Below are 26,668 nucleotides of genomic sequence, written 5' to 3'. Positions count from 1 at the left end.
ATTTCGATAGGGTCCACTGCTGGTGCTTCCTCCACAGTAGGCAGTGGCAGGCGTGATAGCCCATCAGCGTTTCCATGCTGTTTCGTGCCCTTATACTCTATTTCATATTGGTTCGCCCCTAGAAAAAGGGCCCATCTTTGCAGCCGTTGTGCAGTCATCACCGGAACGCCTTCTTTGGATTAAAGATGGAGACAAGTGGTTGGTGGTCAGTCAGCAAGGTGAACTTCTGCCCATGCAGATAGTGGTTAAATTTTTTTACTCCCCATACTAGGCTGAGGGCCTCCCTGTCAATCTGGGCGTAGTTGCGCTCGGCTGAGGTTAGTGACCGAGACGCAAAGTCTACTGGCCTCTCCAACCCGTCTGGGAATTTGTGCGACAGCACCGCTCCAATACCATAGGGTGATGCATCACACGGCAACCGAATTGGTAGTGCTGGGTTGAAATGGGCCAACACCTCTTTTGATGTGATCAATTCTTTGCACTTCTGGAAAGCTCGTTTACATTCGTCATTCCACTTCCATGATACCCCCGTTTGCAGTAGGGTGTTCAGTGGGTGTAATACTGTAGACAAATTCAGCAAGAACTTATGGTAGTAGTTCACCAGCCCGAGGAACGACCTCAGTTGTGACACATTTTCCGGTGCTGAAGCCTTGACTACTGCCTCAATCTTTTCAGGGGACTTATGTAACCCCTCTTCATCAATAACGTGGCCACAGTGCGAGATCTGCTTCTGAAAAAACTTGCACTTGTGGCGATTAGGTCGTAGCCCATATTCCTTTAATCTGGTGAGCACCTTCTCCAGGTTGGCGAGGTGATCACTGTCATTTTCGCCCGTGACCAGGATGTCGTCCAAATAACACTGGGTCCCTGGAATCCCTTGCAAGACTTGATCCATTGCCCTTTGCCAAGTAGCCGGAGCCGATGCTACCCCGAACACCAGCCAGTTGTATTGGTAGAGACCTTTATGAGTGTTGATCGTGAGGTATTGTTTCGAGGCTTCTTCTACCTCCATTTGCAGGTACGCCTGGGCCAGATCTATCTTAGTGAGGCGTTTACCTCCAGATAGCGAGGCGAAAATATCTTCAATCCGTGGAAGCGGATATTGTACCGTGTGAAGGACTGGGTTCACTGTCACCTTAAAATCCCCACAGATGCGGACCTTCTTTGGTTCCCCAGGTGTATTACTCAACGACCTCTTCATTACAGGAACGATGGGTGTAGCCCACTCACTCCAGTCCACTTTGGACAGTGCTCCTGAACGTTCCAAACCTTCCAGCTCTGCTTCGACGGCTGGTCGGATCGCATAAAGCACCGGTCTGGCCTTAAAAAACTTTGGGCTTGCATTTTCCTCGTCGCCGTTATGCCTTTTAGTGTTCAGAGTCCCTCCTGGAACACTTCTTGTGCGTCAGTTAGCATTTTTGACAGTCGTCCAGGTGTGACGTCATCATCCTTTTTGGCCTCAACCTTCAGTGCCTGTATGGAATGCCAATCTAATTGTATCTTCCAGATCCATTCATGTCCTAGTAGTGGTGGTCCTCCATCTGGCAATACATATAGATCCATTTTGGGTATTTCCTGGTCTTTGTATATCACGTTCACCCTTACTTTTCCTTTGGGGTAGACTTTTTGCCCCGCGTACGTCTTCAAGACAATCTCTGTAGCTTTCAAGGGTATATGTGAAAATAGCCGCTTGTAGTCCCTTCGGTTTATGACTGTTAGGGCTGATCCTGTGTCCAATTCCATTTTCACTTGGACTCCGTCTATCTTGAGCGTGACCCAGCTAGTCTGGTGATCCTCCATTTTGATTACCTTATGTAGTTTCAGACACCCCAGCTCCTTGCTTCCGGAGTCTGTATCACTTTTCTGTTCATCTGAACTACTGTCCATCACCTGGTGTACCTTTTTGTACTTCTCCTGTGGAGATTTCTTGCTGCTGGTTTTCTTCCCTGACCTGCAGACGCTTGCTATGTGTCCTGCTTTTCCACACTGTCTGCACACTTGGTCCTTGAACTAACAATCCTTCTGGTCGTGTGTTGTTCTGCCGCAGCGGTAACACTTCCCTGCTCCATATGACATTTCATTGGTGCCATATTCTTGCGGTCTCTGTTGTATCTCTGCAGCGCCCCGTGCGGCTGCTTCGTGTGATACTGCCATGCTGAAAGCCTTGTCCAGCGTAAGATCCTTTTCTGATAGAAGCCGTTTCTGGGTTCCTTCACTTTGAAGCCCACACACAAACTTGTCCCTTAACGTATCTGCTAGTCCCAATCCAAACTGGCAGTGTTTCGATAGCTTGCGCAGTTCCGTTAAGTACTCAGCATTACTTTCGTCTTTATGCTGGTTCCTTTTGTGGAACTTAAATCTTTCTGCTATCAGCAGTGGTGTGGGGTTTAAGTGGTCCTGTAGGATTTCCACTATGCTTTCGAAATCCTTATCCACTGGCTTCTCTGGGGTTATTATGGCTTACTGCGAAACCTAAGTTTTTGCACCCATGGAATTCAACAAAACCAGTGCTTTCCTAGCATCTGGCACTTCATTCGCCTTGCAGTAGACCTCAATGCGTTCCACATACATCGGCCAATCTTCGACTTCATTGTTGAACGCTGTGACACTGCCACTCTCCGGCCTCCCTGGGTGTGGTTAAACTGTCTAAAAAGGCGTCTCCCGCGCTCTCCCTTCTTCTCCGCTGGCTCAAAATGGTGTCTCCCGCGCCTTCCTTTCTTCCCGCGCTCGCCCTTCTTCTCTGCTACGGCTTCCAAAATGGCGTCTCCCGCGCTCTCCCTTCTTCTCCGCGGCTCAAATGGCGTCTCCCGCGCTTCCTTTCTTCCCCCGCGGACGCTGTTCAGCCCTTGAGCCCTGGCTGTGCTCTGCGCGTTCTCCTGTGCGCCTCTCTTGTTGCCGCCGCTCGGTCCTGAACCCCGGCTGTGCTTTACCCTCTCTCTCTTTTTGTTTTCCGTCGACGCCGCTCGGTCTTCAACCCCCGGCTGCGCCCTGTGCGCTTTACCCTCTCTCTTACCCCGTCGACGCTGCTCGGCCTTTTCTGTGCCATCGGTCGGCTCCAGCCGCCGCTGTCCGGGAAGGGTCTGCGCTGTACCTGTTGCCAGTCTGTTGCTCGATCGCCGTGGCTGGAGAACCAAGCCCAGCTCTCAACAGCCTCCCCTGCGATGTTCACTCTCTGCCGGATGACTGGGCGGCTGCTCGTGGTCGACGCCCGTGCTTCTGGCCTCGACTTTCTTCCACCGTCCTCCCGGAGCGAATCCTTGAAAGGAAATGCAGAGTTGCAGGTAGATTCGAATCGACCTCGTCGCCACTGTTGAATCCGTGATTCTTAAAGTATGGTGTTTTCCAATAACTAGACGGAGGCTGTGAATTAAGAATCAACAGGTGTTTACTGGAGGAGGGTAGTCTAAAGACTAACAGTACAGATGCCTGCTCAAGGCTTATATACAGGTGTGGTCACTGCCGGTACTACAGTATACAGGGGCTGTAAAAGTAGTTGGCCTAGAAATTGGGTTGGGGCGCCAAAGTGGCGCAAAAGTCGGCGGAGCGCAGGATTTAGCGCAGCGATCGGAGTGATACCGATCGCCAGAAATTCAGTTTCAGTGCCCCTCGAGGGACACGGGGCGAGGCTCGAGGCGCTCTGCGTCCCTCTTAGGGCGCTGAAACTGATTATCGCAGCGCAACGTGCCGCAGCGCCACATGCTGCGGCACGGCATGCTGCGGTACTGCAGGCCTTCCTCCCACTGTTAAGGGGGAGGTGCCTGCAACAGCGCGATCCCCGCTCGCGAGTGCCGGCAAATGAGCCCGGCACCAAGGAGAAGTGCCAGGCGCTCGGGAAACAGCCGGCAATGCCACGGAGGGCGGGGGGCGGTGGGCTAGGAGGCCGGGGACGGAGGTGCTGGCAGGCGGCCGCCGAAAAAGCGGCCGCCCCGCACCTCCACCTTAACTTGCGCCGCTGCCGGCACAGTCAGGCCCCGTGAACCGGGCGCAGGTAGCGAGCGGCGCAACTGCGGCGTTCGCTACCAAATATCACGAACGGGGCGCTGCGCACACCGATGACGTCATCGGTGGCGGCGCAGCGCAAATGCCTAACGCCACCATTAGCGCCCCTACTGAATATTGCCGCAGACGCAGCCAGTGACACTACAGCCACTGACTGCCTCTTTAGGCGCTAACAGCTGGCGCTACTCACCCAATTTCTCCCCCCTTCTCTCTTAAAAAGGTACATACACTACAGTACCTTACCCCCAATCCCATGTGCTTTAACTTTGCACGCTAATCTCTTATGCGGGACCTTATCGAAAGCCTTCTGAAAGTCCAAATACACCACATCCACTGGTTCTCCCTTATCTAGTCTACCAGTTACATCCTCAAAAAATTCCAGTAGATTAGTCAAGGACGATTTACCTCTTGTAAATCCATGTTGACTTTGTCCGATCCTGTCACTGTTTTCCAAGTGCTCTGCTATTACATCTTTTATAATGGACTCCAGCATTTTCCCCACTACCGGTGTCAGGCTTACCGGTCTATAATTCGCCGTTTTCTCTCTGCCACCTATTTTAAATAGTGGGGTTACATTAGCTTTCCTCCAATCCATGGGAACTGTTCCATAGTCTATAGAATTTTGGAAGATGACCAGCAATGCATCTACTATTTCTAGGGCCACTTCCTTAAGTACCTTAGGATGTAGATTATCAGGCCCTGGGGATTTATCGGCCTTCAATCCCATCAATTTCCCTAACACCATTTCCCTACAAATACTGATTTCATTCAGTTCCTCCCTCTCATTAGACCCTATGTTCCCCGACATCTCTGGGAGGTTATTTGTGTCCTCCTTTGTGAAGACAGAACCAAAGTATGTATTTAATTGGTCTGCCATATCTTTGTTCCCCATTATAAATTCCCCTGATTCTGACTGCATGTGCCCTACGCTTGACTTCACCAATCTTTTTCTCTTCACATATCTACAGAAGCTTTTACAGTCAGTTTTTATGTTCCCTGCAAACTTACTCTCATACTCTATTTCCCCCCTCTTAATTAATCCCTTTGTCCTCCTTTGCTGAATCCTAAACTGCTCCCAATCCTCAGGTTTGCTGCTTTTTCTGGCCAAATTATATGCCCTCTCCTTGGATCTTATGCTATCCCTAATTTCCTAGTTAGCCACAGTTGAGTCACCTTTTTGTTTTATTTTTATGCCAAACAGGGATGAACAAATTCTGTAGTTCATCCATGCGATCTTTAAATGTTTGCCATTGCCTATCCACCGTCAAACCTTTAAGTAACGTTCCCCAATCCATCCTAGCCAATTCCTGCCCATTCATTTTTAGCAATAAGTTAAGAATGACAGCATAGATTACATTTTTCTGTTCGGGGCGGAGTGGCTGTAAGACAGGACTTGTGTCTACTCCTCCGACTTTGCCTTATCCATCACCTATTTTACTGGGCCATTTGAGATGTACAGCAGGCCCCCAGTGGGATTCCTGCAACCAAGAGCGAGCTCACCAGTGGTGATGAGGATAATCAGACAATGCTGCAAGGGAACTTAAAGGGGCAGAGGTGGGCTGCACACACTGATCCTAAACAGAGTGCTTCTAGACAGAGTACTAAATTGGGAATTTTTGGAGAGTGGGAATTTGGAGCAGAGTGGGAAGGAGGAGCAGCCGGAGATAAAGATAGGCCAGAGTGCCTGGATGGAGTGTGAGCATCAGGGAGCGAGGTAAGCACAAGGGAAGGGGCTCAAGAGAAAAAAAAAATTGGTGAGTAGCTGGTTATTGTTCTTTAAGTCTTGAGTTTATTTCTGTTAAGTTAGTTAATAATCTATTAAGTAGAGGCACAGCAGGGCACCTCAGTCCCATGGAATGCACATCTTGTGCCATGTGGGAACTCCAGGATGCTTCCAGTGTCCTGGACAACCACGTATGCAGGAAGTCTTGTCAGGTTTTGGAGCTTGAGCAGCAGCTGGCGCCACTGCGGTGCATCAGTGAGGCTGAGAGCTACATGGATAGCACTTTTCAGGAGGTGGTCACCCCGCAGCGTAAGGGTGTGCAGGTAGAGAGGAAATGGGTGACCGCCAGCCAGACAAGGAGGACCAGACAGATAGTGCAGGAGTGCCCTGAGTGCATCTCGCTCTCCAACCTGGTGAGGGCGATGGTTCCTCTGGGGAGTACAGCCACAGCCAAGTCCACGGCACCATGGGTGGCTCAGCTGTACAGCGGTGGGGGGTGGGGGGTGGGGGGGGGGGTAGGGGAGACGCAAGATTGGGAAAGCAATATTGGTAGGGGATTAGATAGTTACGGGACCATGCAAGCATTTCTGTAGCTGCAGACGTGATTCCAGGATGGTATGTCGCCTCCCTGGTGCCGGGGTCAAGGATGGCACTGAGCGGCTGCAGAACATTCTGGGAGGGGAGGGTGAACAGCCAGAGGTCGCGGTCCATATCGGTACCAACAACATAGGTAGAAAAGAGATACGGTCCTGCAGGCAGATTTTAGGGAGCTAGGAAAGAGATTAAAAAGCAGGACCTCAAAAAGGTAGTAATCTCCGGATTACTCCCGGTGCCACGAGCTAGAGAGTGTAGAAATAGGAGGATAGAGCAGATGAATGCGTGCCTGGAGAGATGGTGCAGGAGGGAGGGCTTCAGATTCCTGGGACATTGGCACAGGTTCTGGGGGAGGTGGGACCTGTACAGACCGGACGGGTGGCACCTCAAACAGAGCCGGAACCAATGTCCTCGGGGGTGGGGGTTTACTAGTGCTGTTGGGAAGGGTTTAAACTAATTTGGCAGGGGGATGGGCACCAGAATGTAGTATTAGAAAGGAGAAACAAAGTGTACAAAGGATTGGGAGAGATAGATAGCACTAGAGTAAGAAATAGTAAGGTATTAGGAGGGGCCAGACTAAGAGAGAACACAAGGTGTAAGATAGGTTTACAATGCATGTGTGTAAACACACAAAGCATGCTAAATAAGGTTGGTGAGCTGCAGGCGCAAATAGTCACATGGGAATATGCCTTTGTGGCAATAACGGAGACCTGGCTCAAAATAGGGCAGGATTGGATTTTAAATATTCCTGGATATAAGGTTTTCAGGAAAGATAGGGAGGGAAGGAAAGAAAGGAGGTGGGGTGGCAGTATTGGTGAAGGAGAATATTACAGTGCTGGAGAGAGAGGATGTACTGGAGGGGTCAAGGACAGAATCTATTTGATTAGAGTTAAGAAATAATAGAGATGCCATTACACTACCAGGTGTATTCTACAGGCCACCAACTAGTGGGAAAGATATAGAGGAGCAAGTTTGCAGGAAAATTACAGAGAGGTGCAAGAACTATAGAGTAGTGATATTGGGGGACTTCAATTATCCAAGGGGTCGGTACTAGGACCACTGCTTTTCTTGATATATATTAATGACTTGGATGTACAGGGCACAATTTCAAAATCTGCAGATGACACAAAACTTGGAAGTATAGTGAACAATGAGGAAGATAGTGATAGACTTCAAGAAGACATAGACAGGCTGGTGAAATGGGCGGACACGTGGCAGATGAAATATAACACAGAAAAGTGCGAAGTGATATATTTTGGTAGGCAGAACAAGGCGACGCAATATAAACTAAAGGGTACAATCCTAAAGGGGATGCATGAACAGAGAGACCTGGGGGTATATGTGCACAAATCGTGAAGGTGGCATAGCAGATTGAGAAAGCAGACAGGATCCTGGGCTTCATAAATAGAAACATAGGGCTCGAATTTCCAAGCCCCGTGGAGGCGGGTTTGGAGGCGGGAAAATTGCAGAATTGGGGGGCACGAACCCATCCCGCCCCTAACCCGCCTCCGTGCCAATGTCCCAGGAGGCGGGTATCCGACCTGTACTGGGAGCCGCCTCCCTGAGGCGGGAAGGGGATTAGTGCCAATTAACTGCCTGTTAACAGGTAGTTAACAGGCAGTTTTTTGCCTAATCCCTATTTTTAGCCCTGAAGTGTGGGCTTCCTGACAGCTCCAAACCACGCCAAGTTAGCGAGGCGGACCACCGGTCTGCAGGGGTTGGAGGGGTCAAGATGTCCGTTGTGCAGGTGAGTGATGGGTGCATGTGTGCAGAGGTAAGTGTGTGAGGTGTGTGTATAAAGTGTTTTAATAAGTTTTACTTACCTTTACTTTCTCCTGGAGGCTTCCTTCCTTCAGGTCTCAGGAGTCCCTCATCTCACCGGCACAGAAAGCAGAATGGCCGCTGAAATGTCAAAAGCTGCAGCCTCTGCTTTCTGGTCTGGAGAGCTCTCTAACTGAGTCTGAGTAGAAGGACTCAAGTTAGAAGACAGATTGTCAGTGTTTGAGAGCTTCACAGAGCTGTCAAATGCTGATTTTTCATGTCAAAAGCTCTTGACAGATGAAATGTCAATCACTGACATCACCAGTAACCAGGAGTCCCTTAATTGGCCTGCTGAGTCTGCTAGGCGGGCTTAACAAGGTCAATCAAGGGACAATAGCATGGGTTGGCCTCAAGTCGATGGAGGCGGGGCTACAACCCAAAAAGTGGGAGTCCCGCCTCCATCACGTCCCCATTGACAAAATCCAGCCCATAGAGTACAAAAGCAAGGAAGTTTATGATGAATCTTTATAAAACACTGGATCGGCTACAACTGGAGTATAGTGTCCACCTGGCCAATGCACTTTAGGAAGGATGTGAAGGCCTTAGAGAGGGTGCACAAAAGATTTACGAGAATGATTCCAGGGATGAGGAACTTCAGTTACGTGGATAGGCTAGAGAAGCTGGGGTTATTCTCCTTACAGCAGAGAAGGTTGAGAGGAGATTTGATAGAGGTATTCAAAATCATGAGGGGTCTGGGCAGAGTATATAGAGAGAAACTGTTCCCATTGGCGGAAGGGTCGAGAACTAGAGGATACAGATTTAAGATGATTGGCCAAAGAACCAAAGGCGACATGAGGAAAAACTTTTTTTTAAGCAGCGAGTGGTTAGGATCTGGAATGCACTGCCTGAAAGGGTGGTGGAGGCAGATTCAATCACGGCTTTCAAACGTGAATTGGATAAGTTCCTGAAGGGAAAAAAATTGCAGGGCTACGGGGAAAGGGCAGGGGAGTGGGACTAGCTGAAGTGCTCTTGCAGAGCCAGCACAGGCTTGATGGGCCGAATGGTCTCCTGTGCTGTAACCATTCTATGAGAAGAACCCTGAAGATGTACAAACCTACGTGTTTTGTTGTCCTCAGGAGACACCGATGATTAAAAAGCAAGTGCTGAGGGCTACAGCGGAAGGAGAGAAGGGCTATACTAGGCTCTCACCATCCATCAGAGGCCATTACTACTGCGACCTCGACTCTACTGCCACCTTTCTCTGGATGGTTCCAGGGAACAGCTCTAAAATGCGAGATGGAAGGAAAATCCTCCGGTAATTCAGTTTCTGTCTCCTCACTGGCATTTGCATATTGTGGGCAGTGAAGGGGGTTGCTAGTAGTGGACCCAGTGTGGGTGAGGGGAAGGAAATCTAGGTTGGGGCAGGGAGGCAGCAGTCGGCCTCTCTACGCCAATTTCTCACTGTTTGCACCACAATCTTGCTCAATTTCAGGCAGGATTACGGAGGAAAATCCAGCCTCTGGTGCCCAGCAGAGGAACAGAAAAATGTTTAAGAACATAAGAAATAAGAGCAGGAGTAGGCCATACGGCCCCTCGAGCCTGCTCCGCCATTCAATAAGATCATGGCTGATCATCGACCTCAACTCCACTTTTCCGCCCGATCTCCATATCCCTTGATTCCCCTAGAGTCCAAAAATCTATCTATCTCAGCCTTGAATATACTCAAAGACTCAGCATTCACAGCCCTCTGGGGCAGAGAATTCCAAAGATCACAACCCTCTGAGTGAAGAAATTTCTCCTCCACCTCAGTCTTAAATGGCCGACCCCTTATCCTGAGACTATACCTCCTAGTTCTAGACACTCCAGCCAGGGGAAACTACCTCTCAGCATCTACCCTGTCAATCCCCTTCAGAATCTTGTATGTTTCAATGAGATCATCTCTCATTCTTCTAAACTTCAGAGAGTATAGGCCCATTCTGCACAATCCCTCATCATAGGACAGCCCTCATCCCAGGAATCAATCCAGTGAACCTTCGTTGCACCGCCTCTAAGGCAAGTATATCCTTCCTTAGATAAGGAGACCAAAACTGTGCACAGTACTCCAGGTGTGGTCTCACCAAGGCCCTGTACAATTGTAGCAAGACTTCCTTACTCTTATACTCCAACCCCCTTGCAATAAAGGCCAACATGTCATTTACCTTAATAACAACAGAAAATGCTGGAAAAACTCAGCAGGCCAAGCAACATCCGTGGAGAGAGAAATAGAGTCAACGTTTCAGGTCGAAACCCTTCGTCAACCCGGTGTCATTTACCTTCCTTATTGCTTGCTGTAGCTGCATGCAAGCTTTGTGTGTTTCTTTTTGCTATTTAAATACTCTTATCATTAAAGAAATAATGGCCAATTAGACAGCCTCACAACTTTTCATTTAATCTTTGAAGGGACATTGCATAAGAATCTAAATAAATATCAATATTGCAATTCTTATATTCAAAAAGTTGCAATTATTATACAAAAACAGCAATAATCATACAATCCAGTCTTTTTTAAAAATTAGAACTGATGAACATAAATGCAATATATAGCCGAGTGTCTGAAATTTTACAATACCATCTCTATTTTAATTTAACGGTATAGATAACTTATATTCATTTTTATTTCCAGGATATTGGAGACCTAGATTTTCATCTTCACAAAATGTTAATAAGTATGTTGGCAAAGCTGCACTGCATTAAATACCAAAGATTATTATACAGAGGCTGTTCCGTCATTCTCAGTTGCTCCCCAGCCTAACCTTTATACACATTATTTTTGAGCAGCTCAGCAGTCTACATAAATGAAAAGAAAATGTATCTGATTGAAACAGATAAACTTAAAAATCAAACACTAAGAACTGCAAATTGAAAGCTAATATATTATGATATAAAAGAGGCCAGGGAACAATGCATGGTTAAATAGAATCACATCTTCGTAGGAGTATCAAGTTAGAGGGTAAAATAATTAAATCCAAACGACAAATGCTTGTCTTTAGCTAGTCATATTGTTGGTATCATATGGGCTGGTACTTCTGAAAGAATGGGCTCAGTTGTAGATAAGTGTGAATACATCCAAACAAAGGATGCTGTGATGCTTTGAACCAGTTAAAACAATAAGCGATGTTTGAACTGCTGGATGGAGGGTAAAGGCACTGGTAATCATTATTCTCCCTTGTTGACTCAAGGCCTTTCAACAAAACAAACAGCTTCTTTTGTGATTGAATTGACATGGTGTTAACAATGCATTTAATGCCAACAGCAGTATGAATTCAGGTAAAGCTGTGCAGCATGCTGGTACCAGGATCCCAGAGTTACTCATTTTATATGTCACTTAAAACTGCCAAAAACTTTAAACCCTCACACCTTTAGCAAACACAGCTAATATTCACTGCATCATGTCAAATTGCAACAGCTTCTTGCATATCCATCCAGCAAACCACTGAAATTCCATGCAAAATGTACCTGCAGCCTTTTCAGCTATTTTGGCTTCGACAGCTTTGTCTTGCAATTCCGAGTCCAGTTTTAGAACTTCCAACTCACGCTCTTTTTCTGACAGTTTATCCTGAAGCTGAAAGTACAAACATAGTGCGTCGTATATATTTCAAAGCTCAAGTCGTGCATACCATTTTTGATTACAGATAGATTATTTAAAGTTAATAACCTTCACTGAATGCATGCAAGATTGAAGTTGAGGATATTTCTGAAGGCTGCTATCAATATAATTAAACACATCCAGTATTTACACATAACTTTTACCCTCAACAAAGATAGACATTCTACAGTATCAAATAACATTCCAACATCAGCTATCCCCTGAAATGAGTTAAAGTGATAAATACAAATATTTGATAGTTTGAATTTCAGTTATGCATTGAATATCAGTAAGTCTACCTCTTCATACAAGATGAATCTATTGATACCCAAGAAGGGATTTTAGGTAAATTAAGTGGCTTTTTTTTTTTTGCAATGCTCTGCCTTACTGTGGGTCCAGAATGGAACATGGATTTGAATTACAGTATAGTATACATTCTGGTCCAAATTTCAGAGCTAGTTGAAACTTAAGTATTTTGAAGTAAATTAGCACTGTATAGATCAGACATTTTAAATTTCAACAGTTGTAAATTTAGAACAAGGTTATTAATAGGGATCTGGAGACATCTTTGCTAGCAGTTCTGGAAGTGGTAGGCATCAGCTGCAATGAATTGCAGTGATTATCATTGGGTGATTATCGATACTATCAAACAAACTTAAAATGTGGCATCCCCAACCTGCCAGATTGTCAAAAACGCAAAGAATACAGCACTTAAAGATAAATCCATTTATTTTTTTTATTTCTCTACAGAATAAAAACAACTGTTCTTGAAACAGCAGCAAGGAAAGTGCAGGTTTGAAGACAATCCTGAATACCACAAACACAAAGCACAATCAAGCAATCTAGACTTTTAAGAACATACCTTTTTATTAGATTCTCTCACAGTATTCAACTCTTTCAATAGGAATGCTATTCTCCTGTTATCATCTGTGAGTTTGGTAACTTGACCTGGGGTGAAAGGGTCACCTGGTGCATTACTACCTCTGTTTTCAGTCCTGCTGTTACAAATCAAAGACAGAAATCATTTAGTGGGGCTCAAAGTTCACTTGAATGCACAAATTTAGTTAGGAGCTCATGGCACCTTTTTGATTGAAGACTTGGATTGTGCAAATAATGGCTGCATATAAAGTGGGCCTAGTTATTCTAAAGCATGATAATCTTAATCTCTTGGGACTTTATATGTGTGGAGCATATATTACAAGTAGTGCTTTTGGCAAGCTAAAGCTGAAAAATTAAAAGTTGCTATGATGTCCCAACATGTAAAGGATGTCTAATGTTAATTAATAAATTGGGAAAATCACACACCTGACCTTAAAACATTTCTAGGTAAATACAATATTCTTTGAAATTAGAACAATATTTTTGAATAATTTCTTTTGTAACAAAATGCATTGTGTATAGTTAGTAGCAGAATTCTTGACCATATGTTGCAAATACTTGTCTTTGTAGCTGCCCCTCCATTTTATTTTGGGAAGCAAGGATATGAATGAGCATTAAACATACTGGGGTAGATTTTCGTCTGCACTGCCTGGACATAAAGCACAGCTGAATGGAAAATCAGGCCATTTAAATTAATGGAAGAAAAATTAAGCAGGCTCTGAATAGTGTGTAATCCATTATGGGTATGGAATCCCTGCCCCTCTCCACCCCTCGACCCCCACCACCTCACCCCCCAACCCTGATTTCCCTCCTTGCGCTTTGCCCAGGCAATAATTCATGCCGAGGCAGTACAGATGAAAATTTACCCCATGTGTTATGCTTAGCCTTTATCAACATATCTTCCACATACAAATATATTTATTCATTCATACCTTATCCCCGTTATCAATATACACTATGAATAATTGTATATGGATTTCACGATTACAAAATACCGTGCTTAATCCTCAAATGCATTCCTTATTTTAATGGCATAAAATATTCTCTTTCACAAACTTAATTAAATATTACTAATGCTGGCTGATAAGTAATCCTCAGCCCACTACTAAATGGATAATTATGAATGGATTGTAGTCCATTAATTGATTTAACCCCACCTATTGCTCAAACCAAGCTTTGGTTTGATAGTTTATGTGCATCCTATCTTTGACTGTCAGCCCTCCTTGGAAGGCAAGGCTCCTCATTTAAGATTTTTTTCTAGATGAAACTATATGGCATTGCTCCGTGAGCTTTTGATTTAGAAGTTATATATGACTCAAACAGCAGAATAATTATATGAGGAAAGATAAATTGAAATAGGGCAGCATTCCTCATCTCAAACATGGCAAGTCTGAAGTTGTGAAATGAATGGGCTACCTCTTCCCTCGTAGGATTCAAAGATTTACCTCTTGCTTCAAAAGCACATGATGGAAAATCACACAAGGTGAATGCAATACAGGCAGCCATCTTCTGATGAAGATCATTGGCAGCTACTGTAGTGAACAGCTCTCTTTATACTATACTATATTATCAATGACTTATTTTGAAACCAAAGCCTAGAAATTACTGCTGTTACTATTAGCAGACAAAGGTTTAACATGTTAGCACAATATCCCTTTGTCCATTACTTTAACAGAGGTGTTAACCATTTAAAATAAATGACAATGCCTACATTAAAAGAGGAATATCAGCTTAACATCATAGTCATTTTTAGGCTCAAAGTATAGTGGTATAGCAAGAAACAAGCCAAAAGCAAGTATATAATTGTGTTAATAAGTAACATAATGTACTTGATTTATTATTATAATTTTACATCCAGCTTAATGGGTATGTTCTAAGAAGGTACATAAAATATGCACACACGTCTACTCCGAAATGAACTAAAGTGTCAAAGATCAAAACCTTCTACATGGGCATGCTTCTAGATCCACTAGAAAACAAATCCCCTGCATAACATACATTATAGCCACAATTGTCACCGACTCTGAATGACACCTCTGGCAACACACAACACTGTGCCTGAATGTCAGCCCAGATTAATCCTCAAATTCTGCAGCAGGGCTTGAGCCCGCAAAGTTCTGGGTTTAAAGCAATAGTGCTACCAAATGAACCAAACTGACAGACAAGGTTGTACGCTACATTTACTGTACCTACAAAGAAAGTATTTGCTAAATCCTTAGATTTTCCTGTCTCTCCTTCACTACACAGAATGATGTATGCAGAAAACTTCAGCATTCTTCAGAGAAAATTGAGACGCAGCTTTTTTTTTTTTTTTTTTTTTTAAGGGGAATGGGCAGCACAATGGATTAGCACTTCTGGGACCCCGATATAAATTCTGCACAAACAGACGAGTTGAAAACCAATTCCCTCTGTTAGTTGTGTAGGTTCTAGGAGAAACCAACTTGGGCTAATTCTTCATGGATGCAATGCAGTTCAATTTGGCATTAAACATTGTAATCTGACACATATAACCCACAACAATGATCATGTGCAGCAAAAGGAAAAATTTAGTAGGATACCCTCTTCTGAAATTAGAGTTAAGGCAGATTGTTGAAGCAGTGTAAACAGAACTTTACTGTGCAGCTAGCCTACATTGTACCTAATTTGCGAGTGCTTGATGCTGACACAATTTCACTATCATTTAAAATGCATCTTTCTCCCTCCCTTCCCAACTAAACACCATTCACTTTTTTGAATTAGTTCCTGGGATGTGGGTGTCACTGACAAGGCCAGCATTTATTGCCCATCCCGAATTGCCCTCAAGAAGGTGTTGGTGAGCCGCCTTCTTGAACCACTGCAGTCCGTGTGGTGAAGGTACTCCCACAGTGCTGTTAGGTAGGGAGTTCCAGGATTTTGACCCAGCGATGAAGAAGGATCGGCGACATATTTCCAAGTCAGGATGGTGTGTAACTTGCAGGGGAACTTGCAGGTGATGGTGTTCCCATGAGCTTGCTGCCCTTGTCTTTCTAGGTGGTAGAGGTCGTGGGTTTGGGGGTGCTGCTGAAGAAGCCTTGATGAGTTGCTGCAGTACATTTTGTAGATGGTGCACACTGCAGCCACGATGTACCAGTGGTGGAGGGAGTGAATGTTTAAGGTGGTAGAGGGGGTGCCAATCAAGCGGGCTGCTTTGTGCTGGATGGTGTCAAGCTTCTTGTGTTGTTGGAGCTGCACTCATCCAGGCAACTGGACAGCATTCCATCACACTCCTGACTTTTGCCTTGTAGATGGTAGAAAAGCTTTGGGGAGTCAGGAGGCGAGGCACTCGCTGCAGAATACTCAGCCTCAAACCTGCTCATCGCCACACTATTTATGTGGCTGGTCCAGTTAAGTTTCTGGTCAATGGCGACACCCAGGATTGTTGATGGTGGGGGATTTGGCGATGGTAATGCCGTTGAATGTCAAGGGGCGGTGGTTAGACGCTCACTTATTGAAGATAGTCATTGCCTGGCACTTTTGTGGCGCAAATGTTACTTGCCACTGCTTGCATCATCCTGATCTAAGTTATCTAAGGAGAAAAATTCTTGGCTATTATTTGTAATGTCAATTTCAATTATAGCTTTTGAACAATTTTTAATTTAAAAATAAATAGCACATCAAACTGCATTGACTATAATGCTGCTTATCTTCCCATAATACAACTGCCTGGATTTTACGGGGTCTATGACAGCGTACGCCATCGTAAGTGCCCCGCAAGTTCTGGGTTTCTGCATGCGATGCACATAAACCCAGAACTTGCGATCCGTCAAGTTTCTGCTTGACAGATCCTACTAATCCGCTGTAAATTGACATTCGCTGGCGTAACTACTGCCCAGCGAATATCCACCAAATCCTTCTTCTACCAATGTAAGGATTTAAATAAATATTAAAAGTACATTTTTTAAAAATCATTTAAATATTCCCTTACATTTAAAATTACTTTAAGTTATTTTGGTCCCATTTAAAAATGTTGAAATTTATTTTTCAAAAATTAAGTTTTTATTTTAAATGTTTAACTAAATGGTATTTTAATTAATTTTGAACCTGTGATAATTTATTTTTATTTCAGTGTTGTGAAAATGTAATTTTTGGGGGAATTCCTATTTATGCTTATGGTGATTCCGTATTTAAATGGCATCCCCATAAGCATCATGAGAATCCCCCTTTGTCATTGTTTGGGCTGGCCTACCTAATCCCAGGGATGCTTGCGAACAGCATGCGCCCCGGGAACATAGAAATTTACAGCACAGAAGGAGGCCATTCAGCCCATCTTGTCCGTGCCGGCCAACAAAGAGCTATCCACCCTAATTCCACTTTCCAGCATTTGGTCCGTAGCCTTGTAGGTTATGGCACTTCAAGTGCATATCAAAGTACTTTTTAAATATGATGAGGGTCTCTGCCTCCACCCCCCCCTTTCAGGCCATGGGTTCCAGACCCCCACCACCCTCTGGGTGAAAAGATTTCTCCTCAAATCCCCTCTAAACCTCCTACCAATTACTTTAAATCTATGCCCCCTAGTTATTGACCCTTCTGCTAAGGGAAATAGGTCCTTTCTATTCACTATCTAAGCCCCTCATAATTTTATACACCTCAATTAGGTCGCCCCTCATCAACCCTCTGTTCCAAAGAAAACAACCCCAGCCTATCCAATCTTTCCTCATAGCTAAAATTCCCCAGCCCAGGCAACAGCCTCGTAAATCTCCTCTGCACCCCCATCCTTCCTGTAATGCAGTGACCAGAACTGCACGCAGTATTCTAGCTGCGGCCTAAGTAGTGTTTTATACAGTTCAAGCAAAACCTCCCTGTTCTTATATTCTATGCCTCGGCTAATAAAGGCAAGTATCCCTTATGCCTTCTTAACCACCTTATCTACCTGTCCTGCTACCTTCAGGGATCTGTGGACATGCACTCCAAGGTCCCTCTGTTCCTCTACCATTTATAGTGTATTCCCTTGCCTTGTTAGCCCTCCCCAAATGCATTACCTCACACTTCTTCAGATTGAATTCCATTTGCCACTGTTCTGCCCACTTGACCAGTCCATTGATATCTTCCTGCAGTCTGCAGCTTTCTTCTTCTTTATCAACCACACGGCCAATTTTTGTATCATCTGCAAACTTCTTAATCATACTGCATGGGCCTTTACGGAGGTGTACTCCTGCAGACCCAGGAGCGCAAGTGCTCGAAGGTCCGGAGCAATCAGGTAGGTGCAGAGTTTTCTTGCGGTTTAGAGGCATTTGCCCGTGTCAAGCCTCCGACTGGAATTTCCACCCCAATGTTTTATTCTGTGACAAGAATTAGTGATGCTAATCATTTTTAATAAGAAAGTGTGCCCCAGAATCCTTGCAAAATTTACAATACTCACAAAATTGTTAAATGCCATGAGGGAGTGGTAAAAACTGCATTCCACTTGGAAGTTACACAGGTTACGATTTCAGTAACTGCAAACAAAATTTCTCAGTTTGCTTACAACTGGATCTGCAAAGCTAGCTATTAGTCCTGAAGGATAGTTCACTTTGAAGATAACAGAATGATGCAACACAGGAGGCCATTCGGCCCATCATGCTTGTGCTGGATCTTTGAAGAGCTATCCAATTAGTCCCACTCCCCTGCCTTTTCCCCATATAGCCCTGCAAATGTTTCTCCTTCAAGTATTTATCCAATTCCCTTTTAAAGTTATTATTGAACCGGAACATTTACTCTTTCTGCAAGGGAATTATTTAGAAGTAATAGTTTGGGTGTCACACACCTGAAACAAAGCACAAGCATCAAGTGGAATAACTGGGCTAATTCAAAATACCAAAAATTACACACTACACCATAGAGGAAATAAATGCACTACACTTGATTTGAACATTATGACGAGTGTTTATTTGTTATTGGTTCTAGCAATAACTGCAGCCCGGCTTAACATGGAAATAGATGGCGTTTGAAGAACTGAGCATGAAAGTGGAGAACAAGATGGTTGGGAAACACTTACTTTGCAGATGTGATTTTCCCCCATAATGGTGTAGCTGTGGCATTCTTTTTAGGCTTCTGGAATTAGTGTCTGGCATGCCATGGTTTTGCTATTCTAATCATCAAACTGCATGCCGAGGCCTCTTTTCAAAGCAGTCTGTCGACCATGCAATAGAGAGTACAATTTTTCTGGAAAACCTAAGGATGGGGGAAGGGCAGGGTGTTTATTTGTAAAGCTTGCCCAGACAGTCCCATTGCTATGTTCAATAATGATTCAGCATCTAGCATGAGCTGCGTTGTACTACGCTCTGCTTCTGGTCATGGTTGGCATGTAGGTGTCATGAGCTATAGCCGCATAGGGTAGCCTTAGTCTCACTGGAACAATTCTTTCACTTAATTCTCTTCAATTAAGGGTGGCACAGAGAATTGCCTTAAAATGAAGGCATTGTGTTTCAGGGAAGCAGGCATTGATTCTGTGCTGGTGGTTGCATTCCATGTGCACAGAGATTTATAAAAATTCATTTTGGTCATTTGGAGCACAGCATTGTGCACATGGGCCTGAATAGCAACACCAGTGCAGTCAACAAAGCCTAGGTCAGTGAGAAAGCCTACAGAATCATGTTGGCCTCTCACATTACTTCTGTTGGTCCGTGACAAATGTGATGAAGCCATTGACCCTGCTAAATAATGGCCCAGATTTTACGGTAAGAATAATGGTGAGGCTGGCAGCGCTCACCATTATTATGGAGTATATCGGACACAATTTCTGGCGTCCGCACATGCACAGTAAAACGCAGAAATCAGGAAGTTGCTGTACGGATAACCGTAGCTGTCGTAAAGACAGCGGGGTTTGATTGATAGCTGGTTGATGGCTGATGTCATATCTGGGGGCGGGACCCGACGCCATCTTGGCCATGCTTGAAGTACTGTACTATGAGACACAGTCAGGACTGAATAAATGGCACTCCACTACAACTGCTTGGGAGACTCGTAATTACGTTAAGATAACATTACATGGTACCAGGATTTATAGAACTCACGATAAGGACATACTACAACAATGGAAGGAATAAAACCTCCAGCTAGCCTGCAACTAGAAGGAAATGTGGATGAAAATTGGCGTGTCTTCAAGCAACGCTTTCTTCTCTACCTCACAGCGATTGACGCTTCAACTAGCTCTGGAACACGTAAAGTAGCTTTGTTGCTAACAGTGGCTGGCTCGCAGGCAATCGAGCTGTTTAATACATTTACGTTTGCAGCCAAAGATGATAAAAATGATCTGGACAAGGTAATAGAACGGTTCGACGGATACTGCACTCCAAAAAAGAATGAAACGTATGAGAGATTCGTGTTTCGCTCCCGCATGCAAAAGCAAGGAGAATCCTTTGATGTTTTTTTGACGGACTTGAAAATAAAAGCACAAACATGCAACTTTAGGGACCTGAAGGAATCGATGATACGCGATCAAGTCATTTTTGGAATACTCGACAAGGTGGTGAGGGAGAGAATGCTTAGAGACAATTACCTAAATTTGGATGCAGCAGTGAAAATATGTCATGCTAGTGAACTCTCAGCCATGCACACGAAAACTTTCGAAGGGAGCAGCACCGCAGCGGGCAGGAGCGCCCTGGGGCTGAAAAACCTGCCGGTGGATGTGGTACACAAAAGGGACACAAAAGGGCCCACGGAGTTCAAGACGATGACGCCTTACGAATGCAGACGGTGCGGTAATAAACACGTAGCCAGACAGTGTCCTGCTTATGGGAAGAACTGTGCAAAATGTAAAGGCAGGAATCACTTTGCCAAGATGTGTTTTTGGGAAGAGAAAACTGAAGGTAAAAAGACAGTGCATGCTATTGAGACTGAAGAGACAGGAGCAGAGACTTTGTTTGTTGGAATGATGCAAAATGAGTCAAAACAGGGCAAAAATGCTAATGAAGTGCACTCTGTAGGACCAAAGACTGAAGTTTGGATAGCTCCCTTGCTGGTAAATGGTACCATTGTTCCCTTTAAGCTAGATAGAGGTGCGAAGGCAAACCTCATAAGTTGGAGTGATGCACGGAATCTCAAAGTGCGACCTAAAACACTGAAGACAGTGTCTTTGACGGCATACAATGGACAAAGCATTGAAACAAAAGGAATGTGTAGGCTGAATGTTAAGGTAAAAAATCACATTCACCCTTTGACCTTTGTTATAGTGCCTGAAGGACATGAGTCACTGTTGGGGGATAAGGCCTGTGTGGATTTGGGCTTGGTAAAATGAGTCTATACTATCAATGAACTGAACTGTGTGCAGAGTGCCCCCCAAGATAGTACAAATCTGACTCATGAGACTATAGCACACAAATATGCAGATGTATTTCAGGGTTTCGGAGCACTGCCCTTTACATACTCCATCAAACTGAGAGAGGATGCACAACCTGTGATTCACGCACCCAGGAGAGTTCCAGTGGCTGTCCGTGAAAAACTGAGGAAAGAGCTAGACCGCATGGAGGGACTAGCTGTCATAAAGGAGATTGAGGAACCGACTGACTGGGTAAATTCCATGGTCTGCGTCAATTCAAAGAAAACTGATAAATTGCGTGTTTGCATGGATCCCAAGGACCTTAACGCCAATATCAAAAGAGAGCACTACCAAATTCCAAAGCGAGAGGAAATAGTCAGCGAAATGACAGAAGCAAAAGTCTTCTCCAAGATGGACGCCTCGCATGGTTTCTGGCAGTTGAAACTTGATGAAGAAAGTGCTAAGCTGTGCACTTTTAACACCCCGTTTGGTCGATACTCCTACCAGCGTCTGCCCTTTGGGATTAGCTCCGCCCCAGAAATCTTTCACAGAGCAATGGAGCAAATCATCGAGGGCCTGGAGGGAGTGCGGGTGTACGTGGATGATCTGGTAGTATGGGGCTCCACTCAGGGGGAGCACGACACCAGACTGGAGAAAACACTTCAGAGAATACAGCAGTATGGACTCAAACTAAATAAAGACAAATGTCAGTTCAGTGTCAATGAAATCACATTCCTCGGAAACAAGATCTCTACAGAGGGGATTCAGCCAGGCAAGTCAAAGGTAAAGGCTATACATGACATGGAGAAACCAAAGGACAAGAAAGGGGTTCAGCGGGCCCTTGGCATGGTTAACTACCTAGGAAAATTCATTCCAAATCTAGCAGTGAAAACTGTTCATCTGAGAAAACTGCTGCACCAAGAGACAGAGTTCTAATGGGGACATGAACATGAGAGAAAATGGAAGGGGCTGCTACACATTCTAGCAAGTGAACCCCTACTGAAGTTCTTCTGCCCTAAAAAGAGGACAAAAGTGTCCACAGATGCCTCTAAGAATGGATATGGGGCTGTCCTTCTACAGGAAGATGAAGGAGAATGGCGACCAGTGGCGTATGCGTCACGCTCCATGACGGCTACAGAGTGCCGGTACGCGCAAATCGAGAAGGAGTGCCTTGGCTTGGCATTTGGGTGTGAAAAATGTCATACCTACATCTATGGTCTTCCCAAGGTTATCCTAGAAGCGGACCATAAGCCACTGCTAGGGATCGCAAAGAAGAATCTGTGTGACATGTCACCACGGATACAATGCCTAATGATGAGACTTCAACGTTATGATTTTGAGCTAACATATGTGCCAGGGACACAAATGTTCATTGCAGACACGCTATCCAGGGCTGCGCCTTACGCCACACAAAACAGTGAATCAGAAGAGGATGTGGCTCTTCATGTGGATATGGTCTACGCAGCATTGCCCGCCACACAGGAACAACTATCAGTGATAGTCACAGAGACATCAAAGGACCCAGTCCTGAGTAATGAGAAATCTTCAAGAGGGCTGGAAGAAAGGGTCATGTAAACAATATCATCATATTCAGTCTGAGCTTTCTGTGGTCAATGGACTACTGCTCAAGTGTGACAGGATAGTAGTGCCCACCTCCATGCGACGAGAAATGCTCAACAGGATACACGAAGGGCACCTGGGTGCAGAAAAGTCAAAAAGGAGAGCACGTGAGGCACTCTACTGGCCAAACATGAACTCTGATATTGACCAGTTGATCAGCGAGTGTGCAACATGTCAGGAGTATCACTACAAGCAAATAAAAGAGCCCCTCATTACCACAGAGCTCCCATCACAACCTTGGGAAAAGGTCGGAACTGATATATTTCACTATGAAGGAAAAGACTATTTGTTAGTTATTGATTATTATTCCAATTATCCGGAGATGGCTCTCTTGTCCAGTACCACATCAACAGCTGTGATAACTCACCTGAAGTCAATCTTTGCCAGGCAGGGCATCCCTCTAACCCTGGTCTCTGATAATGGCCCTCCCTATGCCAGTCATGAGTTTCAGTCATTTGCTTCAGAGTATGAGTTTAATCATGTAACCTCCAGTCCGCTCTATCCTCAGGCTAATGGAAAAGCAGAGAAGGGGGTGCAGATTGTGAAAAGACGATTAAAGAAAGCAGCACACAGCAACACTGACCCATATCTGGCCCTGATGTCATACAGGGCGGGCCCGCTAGCAAGTGGCAAGTCTCCAGCTGAGCTCTTACTGGGTTGGAAAATCCGTACACGACTTCCCAGTTATGTCACACCTGGCCACAGAGATGAGGTGTGGGCAGACAAGGCTCGGAAACTACAACAGAAACAAAAAACACTTCATGACCGCACAGCCACTACACTAGTGCCTCTACAGGAGAAAGATATAGTTTGCATTGAAGGGCCTGAGTCATGGCCTAAAAGAGCCACCGTTCTACAACAGGTCACCCCCAGGTCATACAGTGTCATGGCAGAGAACGGCAATGTGTTTCGCAGAAACAGGAGGCACCTACTGAAAACCACAGAGACCTTTCAGCCTCAGGAGGACGGAGAGGATGACGAGATGAGGGAAATGCCACAAAGAGACGAGATGAGGGAAATGCCACAAAGTGACGAAGGACACAGTAGTGATAATGTGACAAGGGACCTGTGTGGTACAGCCATGAACTTAAGGGATACAACTGGGGTGGTTCAGCCACGCAGGTCACAGCGCACCAGAAAGCCTGTAGTTAAACTTGACCTGTAGACAGGGATTGATAAGACTGTAAACAGTTAATGGACTCCTGGGTGTGGGTAAGGTTTATACCTACCTGCAATTAGTTCAACGGTGTAGTTACACTGACTGTTTCTATATGATGTTAACAAGTGTTCTATGTGTTATGTTATGTTGTTACTGTGTTATGTCTTCATTGAAGGGGGAAGATGTATGGATAACCGTAGCTGTCGTAAAGACAGCGGGGTTTGATTGACAGCTGGTTGACGGCTGACGTCATATCCGGGGGCGGGACCCGACGCCATCTTGGCCATGCTTGAAGTACTGTACTATGAGACACAGTCAGGACTGAAAAAATGGCACTCCACTACACTGCTTGGGAGACTTGTAATTACGTTAAGATAACATTACAGTTGCTGTCCGATTTACCCTACTCCTCCCAACCTGCACTGTACAAGTACCTCGCCAAGAGACTCAGCATTGAAATACATGCAAGGTGTGAACTTGCTGTACTTACCCACTAGATACCCACTAAACACACGAGAAAAAGTTAAGGCATGTCCATTCAAGCGCAAGTGAATTATCAACGGCATGCTAAGTCTTAATTACTGCCAAACAACCCCGCTGGCACTGAAAATTAACATAAAAATGTGTAGTATCATTCCTTCAGATTTTAATTATTCTTGGAGGTTTAAAAAAAAAAATTAAAATTAAAATTACTAACTTTTTCTTTGTCTCTTATTCTCTCTCTTAATCCCATCTTTCTTTCCCTCTCCATTTTGTTTTCTGTACATGATTTTACATTAAATTAAATATTCTAACTTGCACTTCCTGGTTTAGATTCTGCGTGACTCAGTATGGATTCTTCACTCTGATTGGTTGAGGAGACATGCTGTTGCTTTCCCTACTCACACAGGTCCCAGATCCCCTGTAGAGGGCGGTGCACTGTTTTAGATGCCCGATGACCGTATGTTGCCACTCAAAGGCCCACAAAAAGTATGTGGGCAGCTGTAAGCGTAATGAATGGCGACGCTTTTCGTTCACCACTGACCGCAAAATCCGGGCCTATGCATCGGTGACGTCCATGATATATCTGTGGGCAGAAAACAAGCTAACACTATAGGTGTTCCCTGTGCTAGCCTGGAATGATACCAATGCATAAAAATGGAGACCTATGCTGACTTTGACAGCCACTGGCAGTGCTGTGTGGATGTTACACGTTTTTAGGTCTTTCTGAAGGAGATGACAAAGTTCAGTCCCTGCCTCCCTAGCTAACCTCAGTCTCTTTAGGCACATCACTACTGCCATTACCAGATAGCTGTGCCGAGTACAACAAATCCGCTATGGAGCAAGAAACAGTACACCTTGTGTGCCACACATTATAAATAATATTTTACTGCTCTTGCTAGTGCTTCTCTGCCAAGGCCAGTGCTAGTGGAGCACTGAATGCAGTTGTGTGTGCAAAAATCTAGAATGTAGAAATAAAATTTTATGTGAAGACTCCAAGTTTTCACACTGCAGCATCTCCACAATGCCTGTTGAGCAACATGACCATGTTGAGCATGCTATACATTAGCATGACAATATGGGGTTCTTCGCTCTTAACTACCTAATCTGCAAGTTTCAACAAGTAAAATAAATAACTTTTATTTATATAGTACATTTTATGTCTCCAGGGTGTCCCATAGTGCTTCACGGCAAATGAGTTATTTCAGAAGTGTAGTCACTGATGTTATGCTGGCGTGTCACATGTCTTCAATGTGTTAAAGCCCCAACTAGAACAATCTTGTAATAGCTGCTAAGCAGCTCTGTAGAACATTCCTGACATTATTTTCCACTAATGTACATTTGCCACCTGCGTTAGGCTTATCGCCTATGATAGGTGCAGAATGCCAATGGTAATTTCTAGGCTTTTAAATCTTGTGCACTTCACAAGGACTAGTGGTCCCGCAACATTGGACCATTGAAAAAAACTACACAGAATCAGAGCAAGAAAAATAGAAAAAATCTTTTTGCCTCTGAATAATTACATTTTCTTGCAGATAAGCAAGGGATTGCTCAATATTTTGTGCATCGGGATTGAGTTCCTGCAGCCTTTTAGGTCATCACACCAATCAATTTGAAGGCTTAAAGCTCATTACGGCTATTAAGCTAGTGGATGGAGTTGCTTCCAGTGACCTAAACAAAATTAATAAAGCTTTCAGGGAATTTAACAGCAACTGTATACATCAGAGTGCTCCTCTTAGGTCTGGTTGACAGCTTTCTTTATCAACCTTCCCCCATCCCACTCCACCTCCAAAAAAATTGTCTAGATTAATGGGAACTTCTGGACAGCTCTTTAACTTGAGTAGGTGGTGCATTCTATTCAATTCCTCCCTGCGCACAAAATCTTTGGCTCAAATGGATTCTCCTCAGTTTTTAATAAAAAATTTACACCAGAGCTAACTCTAGCATAATGAGTTTTTGAAGAGGCAAGAAGAAAAGGTCACCTTCCCGAGCTATTTAACATACCCTTTTATCATTAATCGTAAATCTATTATAGATTGCTAGTCTGTGGAAGTTGTACACCCACATCCCTCATCAAAATTGACTGCAAAATTCTGAAAAAAAGGTTTAAAACCTGAGAAGTGGTGATCCCTGGGATTGACTACCAAGTTCAGCAAGGCTTCATTAAAAAGTTGCTAAACCCCAAGTAGCTAATGGAGGTACTCTACATTTTCCACACTTTAACAACAGAGATAAGATTTGTTAGTCAAAATCCCAGATGGAAAAGCATTCTTTCTCAGTCAGACAGAAGCAGATACGAACCACAGGAAGAAAAAACACTCAATCCATCAAGCTAATTATTTTCAAGAGATTATATAAATCTACAATGCATGGATTCTCACCAACATTATAATCTACATTATTGAACTTATTGGTTGCATTAAATTTTTGCAATTCCCACAATCCTAATAGGACCAGAGCAACAACAGTCCAATTGAAATGTTTGATCATCTATGTCTTAGCTTACCTTTATAATCTTCAATCTCCTTAACCAGATATTGATCCATCTCCTATTTTAAAGGGACATCTTCTTCT

General features: G+C 44.4%; 1 protein-coding gene across 10 annotated transcripts in view; it reads right to left on the bottom strand.

The window, feature by feature from the left end:
- Positions 1-26,668, bottom strand: part of mipol1 (mirror-image polydactyly 1) — a 418,898-nt gene that overhangs the window by 208,435 nt on the left and 183,795 nt on the right. For 9 of the 10 annotated variants that reach the window (XR_015080271.1, XM_086003344.1, XM_086003342.1 and 6 more), the window contains 2 exons: positions 12,565-12,700; positions 11,573-11,678 (listed from right to left, as the gene is read on the bottom strand). Coding sequence is in view for 9 of the 10 variants with exons in the window: in XM_086003344.1 (XP_085859470.1) it covers positions 11,573-11,678; positions 12,565-12,700 (242 nt within the window). In the remaining variant the exon portion in view is untranslated. The remainder of the gene's footprint in view (positions 1-11,572; positions 11,679-12,564; positions 12,701-26,668) is intronic. The other variant, XM_086003343.1, reaches the window with a different exon arrangement.

Source organism: Somniosus microcephalus, chromosome 12 (assembly GCF_052327205.1).
Source record: "Somniosus microcephalus isolate GS21.2 chromosome 12, FLI_Smic_1.0, whole genome shotgun sequence".
Taxonomy (NCBI): domain Eukaryota; kingdom Metazoa; phylum Chordata; class Chondrichthyes; order Squaliformes; family Somniosidae; genus Somniosus; species Somniosus microcephalus.
This window is presented reverse-complemented; position numbering and strand designations above follow the sequence as displayed.